General features: G+C 37.7%; 1 protein-coding gene across 1 annotated transcript in view; it reads right to left on the reverse strand.

The window, feature by feature from the left end:
• The window catches only part of adgrv1 (adhesion G protein-coupled receptor V1), a 223,078-nt gene that overhangs the window by 48,437 nt on the left and 161,058 nt on the right, over positions 1 to 13,583 (reverse strand). Inside the window, 2 exon segments of the mRNA XM_036598204.1 lie at positions 3,666 to 3,844; positions 8,738 to 8,854. Coding sequence (XP_036454097.1) covers positions 3,666 to 3,844; positions 8,738 to 8,854 — 296 coding nt within the window.

Consider the following 13,583-nt stretch of genomic DNA (forward strand, 5'->3'; position numbering starts at 1 on the left):
AGTTTGTCTGACAACAAATACACACAGTAAATGTTTATCTTTTTCCAGCACACTTGGTCAGTAATTGGTCCATTTAAGCACACTTAACATAAACTTGTAACTTCAAATCGTCTCTTTTAGACATTTTGGGCTTCTGGTCAACCAGTAGACTTAAGCTAGTCATGTTTAAGTAGTTTTAGTACACCACTATTGGAGAATTCAGGTTCTGCACCATATCTCCTGATGATGCTTCTACATTTTTATGAGGAGATGTTTTAAGGGGCAGAGGTCATGTGTGGTGTTTGTTTGTGGTTAATGTGGTTAATGTAAAACTGTCTGTTGATGAAATATCCTCTAATGGACAAATAAAGTTTTACTGATTAATTATTGACCCAGTGTAAAAGACTAGGGGACAGCAGAGCACAGCCTAATACAGTTTTGGTTTTGGTGAATAATTTTAAAAGTATTTTAGCAAGACCGATATCTACACCTCTCTCCTACAAATGAAAACATAAACTTTGTTTTTTAGCAAGAATGTTTATGACCTTGTTGAGTAACATCTTACCCACTGGCTCCTGGCATCATCTGTTTGCATACTGTTTTGCTTTTTTCGCTCATCCTCTTCATGCTGTCTTGGTGGCTGTTGTACTGCTTAGGATAACTGTATGACAGCTCAGCAGTACAGTCACAACTTAGTCATAATCAAATTATATAGATCTAAGTCAAACCTATTAACCTGATTTGCTTATTCTACTTTAATTAGTAGAACATAACCATATTAAGTTGAATGTTGGAGCAACACATAAAAACTATCGGTGCAGGTAATTAGAATTTACTGTGTGATTTAATTGAATACAATGTGTACTTATTACTCTGTTGAATATCTTAGAAGCTGCTTAACAAGTGACATGACATGTTTAAGTAAATGTGACTTTTTTGGGGGGGGGTTAATTGTAACAGAAGGGGGTTTGCTGTAACAGTTGCTACAAAGTTTGGTAAATTGATGCAGTTCTATGATGTTTGAGCCAGATGATGTTTCCAACTTAAAAATGAAAAAATATACGCACATGATTAGTGAAAGAAGTTGTGTCAAATGTGGTGAATTTATCTTTGACTACAAACTAGAACAGCAGGTATGAATATAATGAGTACAAAAACTGAAATTTCTTTTCTTCGTACAGCACTGGCAGTACATTGCTTATGAATCTGCATGAAAACCTACAAAAAATGAATTGTTCTGAATTCATATTGGGAGGAATTAATGTCTGTCATTGTTTACTTTGGGAGGTTTAGTTGTAACACTGTGTTAAAACTAACCCCATTGTGTAGAAGCTGTACTTTAGCTTGGCCAGCTCTCATTGTCAGCTGACTGCATAATTCAAAACAGTGCTATATTACAGCCATCGAGAGAGCGACTGAAACAATACAGGTGTGAATTCTGTGACTTTTGGACTCAGGATGAATCTTGGGAAACGTCCATCCAATTGTTGAGAAGAAAGCTAAAAACAATATTCTGCTTGAACTTGTTTATCTGAATAAAATATTAAAACGTGTTACATTTTCTCCGTGGTAGAATGCGCCTCTCTTTCCTCTGCCTAGTGTAAAAGATTACTGAAAAAAATAACCATTTACATAGTGTGATAGCTAGCAATAGCAAATCATTAACACAGCCACTGTTATCCAACAAGATGCTAACAGGTTAACAGGAGTTTACAACTCTGGTAATGTCACCTTATTTTCCGTGTGGGTAGAAGTGAGTAATATGAAGTACAATGAACACGTTTCTGTAATTAAACTCCTCCAAGACGTGCCAGTCCGCACAGCCTTGAAGGCCGCTTCCTTGTGTAGAGGCGGGAACTGGAAGGCCGTGTGAGAGATGAGGTGAGGTGACATCACTTGTTTGTCTCTCCGCGAGAGGCATATTTACCTTTCCTGAGGAGGCTGGGACTGTACCCGCCCTGGAGACTGAGGAATGCTGCTCAGAAGGAGGAAGGAGAGAAGAAACTAAAGCCCTTCACTATCACCCGAGGCTGGGCGGGGTGTAAAACTGAATGTATGCACAGGCACCAGTTTGTGACCTCATAACCACAGAGCAGCTAAAAATAGCCCTGCTTTAATCCCTACAAACAGCACAGCCCACCTTCACCCAGCCTAGGCAGGGTACTGTAAAAGGGGCACAGACAAGAAGAGAAACAGACAAGAAGAGAAAAGAAGCCAGTCGGGTTATCTGAGCCTATTCTTTCCATTTAAGGATTAGAAAGAGCCTTGTGTAATTACAGAACAGATCACGCTTACAATGGCCTGTCAATTGTCTTGGGACACCTAACTTATGAAATTGTTTTCAATACAGCGCCGCTGTTGGAAGAAAACGTTTTTCTGTTTTTGACATAATTTGAAAACACCTGTTACCCTTTACATTGTCTGTAATTTTATGATGAATGGGCAAACAGAAGGGCACAACAAATTGGAAAAAAGTATGGTTCCATTGACTTACATTAAAACTAAAGAAGTTTTTTCCTTCTCCTGTAAAGTTATTATTTTAGGGATACGATGTTTTCTTCCGACAACAGTGATAAGCACGTTATTTTCGCACTGCAGTGGCAAATGGTGTCCCACAAATCTGAAGCCAAGAAACTGAGCTCGAAATAAGAATAAAGCACAGAAAGTTGATGATGTGATTACTCTTCTCTCTGAATCTTTATGTTGGTGTTTTTTAACCAGTTTGTGGATGAAAAACAGCATGTCACAGCAGTTACTTCACAGAAGATTTTAAGTATTCATTTTTATGTAAAACAACAATTTTGATGCTTGTTCTTCAGCTCACATTGTACATATGCATTAAAATGACTGCCTGTCCTATGCTAAATTCATTTCAAATATTAAAAAAAGCTTTATTTTGGTAACAGATTTTGTCCCAAGACTTTCTGTCATTGGTGTACTACGTGAAATACAAAATGTTGTATAAAAAAAAAGGATTTTTTTTTAAAGATTTCTTGTTTGGATATCTCAAAGGAAGAAAGACTAACTCTGAGAAGCCCATGATTAAACTTTATATTTCTGATAAATTTGGTTAAATACCGACAGCTTCATGTGTTGAAAAAAGATTAGTGGTGTCACTCATTAAACATTGTGATTTCAAAATTGAAATAAAATAACAAACATAAATGCAGCATTTGTAATTTTCTACAATGTGACTTTAAAACTAAGTCAGTGGTGTTACAGTCACTCATGTTCCAATTTCACTGGTGTTATATTTACAAAAACTATGTTTTACTCTTGAATTACATAAAAGCATTAGTACCCTGTTTGCCACCTCAAAGCTAGCCTGACCCATGTGCATGTTTTCAACAGCGCTACCCTGGGAATAATGCCAAACTCCACACGCTTTATCCCCTTGTTGTGATGTCACAACAAACCTTTCAGCTGTTTAAACCTTAATTGGACCAATATGTGCTATTGTTAAGAGTTTGACCCTCATTATTTAGGCTGCACTTCATACCAAGGAAACATTCTGACGAGCATGAAGCTGAGTGTTGAGGAATAATACACCCAAAGTATCAGTAAAATGCTATTTTATGTTACAAAAACCTTTTTTTATATAGCTGAAAAAAAAAGGGTGAGAAACAAAAATGCAATGTGTCCTCAAATCTTTGAAGGTCAGTATATATGCATCTGTAGACACTCACAGATCTCCATGCACCAGCCCGTAGACATCATGAATGTTCCAGCCGTAACCTCCCAGCAGCACTATGACGAGGATAATGATGACCAGGGCAGGAAGCCCCCAGCTCAGCAGGAAGTAGAGCAGATAGCGTCTCTCTGTGTGCTCGTCATTCATCACCAGCGTCTGCCAAAAGTTCACGGCCTGCAGAGAATGTACAAGAACTGTGAGATTACAAGAAATGGGGAAGCAAATTTCATTGTAACGTCTCCGTAACGTCATTAAGTGAAGATTAACACATCTCAGAAGAAAAACACATCTACATTTATTTATAGGAGAACATTATTCACCATTAAAATTCTGCATCTTCTCAACATCACACCTTTAAAAGCATTCACCGAGTCAAATAAACGTTTCTGCAGTCACTGATCTGTCTGTTACACCAGCCCAACTCACTATGCAGATCTGTTTGAACATTGTGGCTTATAAAGCATGAACTGCCTGATACCTGAGAGCTTTTAAAACTTATGATTTCATCTTGATGTGGAAGTATTTGTGTGGTTTGGATCATTTCTTGCCACATGACCCAACTGCTCTTTTCGAGTCAGCTGAAAACATAAGAATCCAAGGTTTTATATTTTACTTTTGTAAAATGCAGGTTTTACTGTTGGGCTTACCTGACCTGTGTCCTATAAACTCCAGTGCTGAAATACATTCACTGGATTGAATGAGGGAAAACTTCAAACATATCTAACAGTTCAACAAAATCAAACATATTGAGTTTGTTCAACCATTTCTTTTTTTTTTAAGTTGATTTTTTATTTAGTAGAGTCCTATTTGCAGTTGTAGATAAGGTTTTATGTCTGACGTCATATTAGTAGACAAGAAGCCAGATGGAAGGTGGAGCTTCCCAGCATTCTTAGCAGACCGCTGATTTCTGTTAAATAGCTCTTATTTCTATGAATGTGAATTAAACGTGGACTTTATTGCCCAAGTAGAGTTTCCACAGTCACCGGTACTGCACCAGTGGTGGGCGCACAAGAGCAATGAAGCTCATGGAACCTGAGCCGACCTGAGCCAGAATGGATTTTGAAGACTACAGAACATAATTATTACACACGCTGACAAAGAGGGCACCTTCACAGTCTGAGGGCCAATTGACAGGGGCTCAAGCCTGCCCTGGGGTCTATCTGTGTACTCACCTGCAGGAGATATATCTTTTGAGTTGGTTGTACTCGACTGATTTAAGATAATTGGCGGCCACAAAATACTGACTTAACAACTCATGATTTTGAGTTATAATTACATTCACTCAATTGAAAGCCTTTCACAATAATTGGCATATAACACTATATATATATATATATATATAAATATATATACTATATATATATAAAATACATGTGTGCAAATAACAAAAAACCTTCTCAGTGAACAGTGTGGTTCAGGTCGTTTCTTCTCACATGACTCAACTGCTTCATAAATCTGTAAATCTTCAAATGTTTTACATCTTACAGTTGTTAAGTTCCAGTCTTACTGGCTTCACATGACCTTAAAAGCCCCACATTATTCAAAATATTCCACTTTGGAACTATTTGTTCCCAGATTAGTTGATGTTTACCAGAGCTCTTGGACTGATCTCTAGTGCGGCATCAATGAGGTCAACACCTGATATCATAAGACCTCTAACCTTTGACATGCAACCTCCACGAGCCTTAGAGTTACATAACCTCAAGCAGCGAAATGCTTATGTTGAATAAATGAAAAGATACACTGAAACTCCCTGAGCTTACACTTTTATCTATTTCCATCAGTAATAGCTATATTAATGGGATATGGAGTAGCTGCAGCACCTTTCTGCTGTGCTGGTCTTGGAAGAAGCTCAGGAAAATGGGAGAGTTCCCGGTTATTATGTAACTGTGTGAAAGTCTGAATTAACAACAGCTCAGGGAGAGCTAGATGTGCCTATGGAATACTTGATGCGTTTTCAGTGGGTATGTCATCCAGCTGGCACCATGCCATGAGTCCCTAGCCTTCCAACTATGACTGACTGGAGACTTCCACTTAGACAGATGCTGGCTAGCCACCGAAATCTGATTCATTAGGCTTGGGAGGGACCTCTCAAATCAATGGTCTTCATTGATTGGCTTGTAAAGAAGAGATGGGAATGTACACTTCTCCTTAGAACTTGATCTTCATTGACTGAGAGGATGTACTTGGGTGACACTGATGTACATTTTGGCTAATAAATCAGTTGACATTACGGCTCCATTACGATCATTTATTGGTTGTGAATTCCACAAAGAAGGCACCAGTCCTGGATTTGTAATAGGCAGATAGCTTTCATGAGAAAAACTGCTAACTGCTGAAGTTTTTAATTCCTTCATGGACTTGGTAAGACAAAGAAAGAGAACACTTGACTGAAATACAGACAAGATATAGGCAAATGCAGGCACATAGGCAAATGACAACTAGACAAAGCCAGACCAGAAAAGGGTTTTGAATTAATAAAACAGAGGAAAAGGGAAAAACTAAGAGATCATGACACCCAAAGTGAATGAGAAAGAGGAGCACTAATTACTCACATATCTAGCCTAAGGCTGCCATTAATTCTGATATGATTTGCCAGCTGTGATTATAAGAAAAACAGCACCTGCCCAACACATTTTGTTTCAGGACATAAATACTTTCCACTCTGAATCATGGTTTACCTTTCCCATTACTAACTGAGCAAGAATTAGTTCCATGTGTATTTCTGCTCAGACGCACATTTAAACACACACGCATGCAGGTAATCAGAGTTACTGTGACCTATTTGTTTCAGAACTTTAGAATAGAATGTGAAATATCCTGAAAAACATCTGACAGCATGTACATGTTTGACCTCACACAACCCTAGCAGATTAGCATTCTCTGAGTACCTCACAGTAATATTTCAGTGCTCACTGTAATAAATATCAAATTCAAAAGGGGATTATCTCCCCTATATAAACAACCCCCCCCCATTCACTTTGCTCAACATTGAGGTAAAAAACAGCTTATCCCTTATGTGAGAAAAACAGTCTTTGATTTTGAGAGCTTAAGGTCGCATTGGGTTAGGGGCGTACCTCTTGGGTCTGTACTGGGTCCAATTCCTTTTCATACAGAAAGAGAAAAACAACCAAGGCCCCAATGTTTGCATCTGTGTGTAGGGATTACGAGCAATGTTCTTCTAACTTTCATTGAGCACGTTCATGCCACATCCTGTTGCTTCTTGAGCCCTGGGAGAACAAGCTGACCTTCGTAACTTGGGTGAGGTTATATTCAAGGCCATATGCAGCAATTTTAGAACTTTTGAGGGGCGGTGAAAAAAGGATTAGTCCAGAAGGGAGAAGGGTGAGGGCTGAAGGATGAGAGTTGGTTGAGGATTTGTGAAAGGTCTCGGAAAAGGGGCAGTAGGCATGTTAAAACGTCTCCTTCTCAAAGAGCCATGCAAGCAGAACTACACGTAGCTGGAGCAAGTCGTGCATGAGATTACGTAAAAACACGTGTTTTTTAAGTAGGCCGGGATGAATGAGGCCTATTTTTGTTTTAAATTGGAGCCTATCTGAGCTGAGAGTGGAAGGAGAAGCAAGTTAGCCAGGCCAAGAGTAATTTCTAAATTACTAGTTAAGCGCTGATACCTTTGATATTTGTTTGTTTGTTCTGATAATTCCGATCTCCTAATCAGATTTACAAAGAAAGTTGAAAGATGGGGCCAAAATTTTAAAATGAGCTTGGAAGGGAACTGTTTCTTGATTCCCTTTACACTCATAGAAATCAAGTCACTCTCAACAAAACCAGCTTAATCTCAATAGAATACTTATGATAAAGATCATTAAAGGCTGTTGTGTAATCTGTTTCTAGTAAAAAAAGTTCTGCTTCAAGAGATAACCTTAGCGTAACATGCATTGCGCTTAATTATGATTAAAACATAGCTTGTACTTTTGTCCATGCTAATAAAGAACAGTACGTCACAACAGTGTGGCAAACAACATAAACAAATTTCAGCCCCTTTCAGACAGGCACTTTTATGGGGGGGAATTTAACGATAGGTTGAGGTTAAGTGTGAACGCAAGCCTGAGGAACAAATGGCATGATACCTAGATAATTGCTGGGAAATTACCAGGAGTGAGTAATGAATCAGCTTCTGTTGGTGGAAAAAGTTACAGGAGTGTATTTTGTATGATTCTAGTGGCAGAATTCTCAAGAGAAGAGACAAAATAGATATGCTTGCAAAATTGAACATTTCTACATCTGTTTTGATGTTACAGACAATTTTATAGTTATTGTGAGGGGAAAAATGTTGTAGCAGTGTATTTTGTACATAATTTAGAACTTAAGGAGTCGCTGGCCGTTCACACTGAGGACATCACAATTTGTGCAATAAGATGTTGACAACAATTGTGAATTAAAATATCATTTAAGGGCTAAAAATGTGTGAAACCATTTGCAGTAAAAATATGCCAGTGCTAGGTTCTGACAGTTAAACTGGCCTGAATGAGATCACCTAACAACTTGACACTGTTTGAGGTGAGTAATGATGACAGCATACAGTTTACACAGTGCTAATTGGGGGATATACAGTCGTATGCAAATGTTTGAAGATTTTCTAAGTAAGTTAACACATTCTCTACATTAAATAAATTTATATATTTGCTGCAAATTCTACCGCACGATTTCTATTTATTTTTTGAGTTTAACATGTTGGAAAAACACATAAAACAGAGAATGTACCATAACCTTTATGTTTTATTTTTCCTACATGTTAAATTCAGTTAATGAACAGTAACTGCGTGTATTAAAATGTACAGATGTGTGTTCTCTGCAGAGGATTGTTTACTTATTTAGCATAGAAAATCAACAAAACACATAATCTGACCAGGTGTGCCCAAACCTGTTAGCTAAATTAACTTTTTAGCTCCAGCACTAAAACTAAAAAAGCAAACTTCAGGCACCAAACATGTCTGCTCGGCTGCATTTGAGAACAGTAGAACTGTGGCAATTAGATTTTGGCTAAACTATCACTTTAAATGATTTGGCTTCTATTATGGATTAGATACTGTGCTTGGCTCCAACCTGTATGAGCATCCAGCTGAACTGGCTGAGGTGAAAGTAGTGGAAGAAGAGGCCCAGAGTTGCACAGCTGTCTTCTGAGAACATCCTGCCCCTGAATGCTGACACCAGGAAGCAAATCTGAAACAGACAGAAGACAGTAGTTACATCAGCTGAAGTCCTGGTACAGTAGAAGCTTTAAAAAAAGAACACACTCTGCATTCCCACCATCTTTTACACAACATGTTCACCCTGACATTTCAGCAGCATGGGCTCTCATAACCCTCTGGACATAGCTGTATGATTTATGGCTATATATTTTTCATGCATTTTTAAAAGCCTTGAGACCACGAGCCCAAGAGTTCAGACCATATTTCACAAAGAAATCAACAGGACATCATTCTGCAGAACGGAGAGCCAAAAATGGCCAACAGTCGAAGTTACTACTGTGTCTAATTATGTCTGTGTGTTTGGATCTGTTTTATATACATGTGGATTACCACAAGTTCATTTTTTTAAATTTCTAGCCAAAATGACCGTTCAGTACAATTTATTCATTTTTCAGCCCTCAAAAAGATATAAAACAGTAAATTACACAAAAACTTCAACACTAAGCATCATTGTTTTCGGTATTTAGTGTGTCCACTCTTTCCCTTATTTACAGCTTCCACTCCTTTCAGGTGACTTCTTTCTGTTTTTCAAAGAAATCTGCAGGGATAATTTTCCACACCTCCAAAGTTCAGTCTCAGAAGTTTGTTGTACTTTGTACTTTTCACAATCAAAGTAATCTCAAATACAAATTTAGACTCATCTCAGATGTCCAGTTTCAGTGTTGTAGGACAGACGTTTTTTCTGTCTTTTCTCATTAACAGCGCCTTGACAGTCGACATCGGTTTGTGTTCCAGGTCAAACATCATGAACCTTTAGAAGCTGCAGTGTTAACCAAAGCATTGGTCAGAAGTAGATTCTAAACTTGTAATCAACACCGTATTTGTGTTCATTAGAGGAAGAGTTATTATTGATGTTACATTATTGTTGTGTGGCTGTGTGTACAGTCTTGTTTTTGCATTAAGAAAAAATGTCATTTTTGTCATGTTTTTGCAGTATGTTTTTATTTGACATTGAAACAAGTGGAAAAAGTTGGCCGTGCAGAACCTGTGGATGCAGAAAGTGAATCAAATATGAATGTAGTTCACTGTGTAGTTCACTATGTAATCAAATATAAAATTAAAGAATTAGATTTGAATAGTATACCAAAACATACATAAGTGTTTTCATAGGTAAAAATAAATGGAATGATAAACATTCAGCTAAAAGATTAGTACTTGGCCAATGATAATCAAATGAATAATAGGCCAGACCATACAGATAAAAAAGGCCAGAAAACGAGCTAAATTTACTGCAAAGACCTTATTCCATCGCTCAGTGTCCTGGGACATGGGCCTGTGCCAGCTGTGCCAGGCATTTGTTGTTATATAACACAAAGCACACAGAAACCAAAGCACTTATAGCAAGGAAAGAAAAGAGAGAGAGAATGAGAGAGTGAGAGTGACTGAGAGTGACTGAGAGTGAGCGACAGAATGTACTTGTGAGAGTGTGTAAGAGAAAGAGACAGACAGCGAGACACAGAACACACAGAAGATGTGTCTCTGGAGGGTCCCTGAATTAAAACCCAAAGCAGCTGAGTCAATGAACAAAAGAGCAACAATCATCTTTAATTTGTCACATTTATGCTTAAATAATTTTAGCTGCTTTCATGCATTCCCAGGTCTATACAGGTCTGCCTATGAGAGCTGCAGACACAGTTGGCACACTGTCACTAGGTTTCTATGAGGCCCTGCGCAGAAAAGATGAATGCTTGCTTGAATAAATGAATGATGAGTGCTGTGTTCAGTTCTCCAAAGAAATCTGCAGAGATATTTTTACACACCTCCAAAGTTCAGTCTTAGAAGTTGGCTGCAATTTCTATGTCCCACAACCAAAGTAACCCCACACATGCAGTGATGTTGAGGTCTGGACTCTGGAGTGGTCAGTTCACTGTTTTGAAAACACCAGCAGCTTCTTTGTTTGATGTGCAAATTTTCTTCTGTCTGCTTTCTTTTCTCAGTAACAGCTTCTTGACAGCTACACATCCTTTCAGACTCATAGTGTTGAGTTGTCTTCTTACAATAGAGGGACGGACAGAAACATCTATGGATATTATCTGGAGCTAATATAGAGCTTGATTTTCTCCTCTCTCTCAAAAAAGAAAGCTATAAGTGCTGTTTATCTGATGGCGACAGTTTTCGTGGTCTACCAGGCCTTGCATGGTTGTTAGGAGTCCCATCTTTATCCTTCAATCATTTTTTGAACCCCACTTTTGGAAAGTCCTGTTTTTTGACTTCTGAACAGTTTGCAGAGCAGTTGTTTACCATCCACATTACTGACTGACCAAAGCAGTAACATATTGCGAGATGTGTCACAATTAAAATGTGTAGAAATATCATCGCAACTAGATTTTTTTCATATAGTGAAAAGCTAGTGTGAGTGTATGTTTGAATACCTACTGAAACTACTGCCTGCAGAAATAAAACCCTTCTCTTACATCAAGTGAACGCTCACTTTATAACCAAACTGACCTCATCCACTTAGCAAATGAAAACTGCTCGAGCTATATGCCCCGTCCATCTATCATCACTAACACCGATATATAAAGAAACCAACACAAAATGATTCTAATTCCTCAATATTTGCATATCTACACAATTTCTCTAACAACCCGCTTACTCTGCAGCACACACCTGTTTTGCTGACTCAGATGATGAAGGTTAAACTATGACACTGCATTTTCTGCTGGTGCATATAGAGTGCTGTGATATTGCTCCGAGAGACGACCTTGTCTTTCGCAGACAGATTTTGGTATGACTTATACTCCGGGGGGGACTCTTTCAGGCCCAAATGGGGAAGGCCAGGGGACATACTTGCCAAACTGGCAGCGTGCTGGGTGATAGATGACCGGCTACAGATGGATCTATCAAAGCTCGAGTGGATTTAATGCTCCGTTCATCACAACATCTTTATCACCGCTAAGATGCTAATACAGGTCTTGCTCACATTGTTAGAAATAAAGATTCTGTGCAGCTACATTTTTCATTCATCAAGGTACAAACAATGTCCAATTGTGTACCTTAAATAATTTTTCCCAGGTGAAAAGTACATATTTGCATCTTTTCATAACCTAATGTTTTAAAACAGAGCAATAAAATAAAAAGCCTGTAGACAAGACGGGGTGTGTGGAGTCAATACAACAAGAAAATATCATTTCAATGGATTATGGTACAATTATGTTAATAAGCATAGCATAGATGTGCAGTATTTCAGGTACATGTATCTGACACATGCATTTAAAATACAAAAACACTATTTTGTAGAGATGTTATGATATACTCAGCCTACAATTTGATTCTGGATTATAGATTCACAATTTGGCACTGTCATAATATTCTAAACAAAATTCAAACGGAGAAAAATGTATTAATATATTACAGAGCTTACTAATGAACATGCTGGAGTGATCTGTTGATTGGTGCTAGTTGTTACATTTGTTTTGCAATATCACAGTGTCACACTGCAATGTTACACCACCACTTTGCTTTTTTGCATGTGCTCATGGACAAAATCCATATGTAAATCATATCAACACACTTAAGATTTCTGCATTTCAGTATTACAACAGTGTCATGTTACCATTTCTGGTTATTGTCATGCCAAATGCCATAACATCACCACATCTGTCATGACAATTACCGCTAAAGGTAACATGACACTGTCAAATTACTGAACTAAATCAGTCATAACAACTCAAGACGGAACATTGTGACCGTCTAAACTAAAGCATAGTAACTTTACAGGAGAAGGCAAAAACATTCTTTACTTTTAATGTAAGTCAGTGTAAAGCATTTCTATTGGTCAATTCATCATGAACTTTTCATACAATGTAAAGTGCAGCTGCTAAATGCAAATGAAGTAGAAAAATAAAGATTGCAAAAGATTATACTTTTTTTGGGCAGTGACAATGTGACTGCAGCTATGACATATTTATTACATGTTTATGTCTATGGTATATAGCAATTTTCACAGCTCCTTCTTCCTCTTCACCCACCACACATCTCCTTCCTGTTCACCAGTGCTCTTTCAGTTCTACCTCTGTTCATTAAAATGGGGCCCGGCCTTCTAGCTCAAAGCAGAAAGCACCTAAAAAAAAGAGGGTTCTCTCCTCTCATACAGTCACAACAATCTAATAGAATCTCTTCTCATACGACACCACACTGTCACTGTCACAGCAAAACCTTGCATCTCCTAAATAATCTGTTTACTGGAGAAAAATCTTCACTCTTAAGTTAAAGACAGATTCTTTTATTATAAATCATTTTGGACCATTTCTGTGGGTCCATTCATCACGAAATTTTGACATAAGGTAAAGGGCATTAGGTGATTTCAAATGATGTCATGAAGATCTGAAGTTTTATCCTGACAATGATGATTTGTAAAAGCCATGGTCCAAACTAGCAAAACACTTTGTAATGTGTAGAAATTACAAAATCCATATGTAATTTGTATAAATATACGGTATATTTCTGTATTTTTGCATTTTCAAAATACAAAAAAATTATTTTCATTAGTGCTTTTATTAGGCTCATTTGTGCCACAGACACGTTAGCAAAAAATTTTATGGCTCACCCTTTTCACTATAATATGTTGTGACTATTATTTACAATGGAAACGTATTTAGTGTTTAAAGGCTCTTACATTATTGCTAATGTGCTTTGTCCTTAGTCACACTTTGCACCTGGAGCTAAATTCATACTTGCCGAACATTTTAAAATAATGA

This window comes from Colossoma macropomum, unplaced genomic scaffold, assembly GCF_904425465.1.
Source record: "Colossoma macropomum unplaced genomic scaffold, Colossoma_macropomum, whole genome shotgun sequence".
Taxonomy (NCBI): Eukaryota; Metazoa; Chordata; class Actinopteri; order Characiformes; family Serrasalmidae; genus Colossoma; species Colossoma macropomum.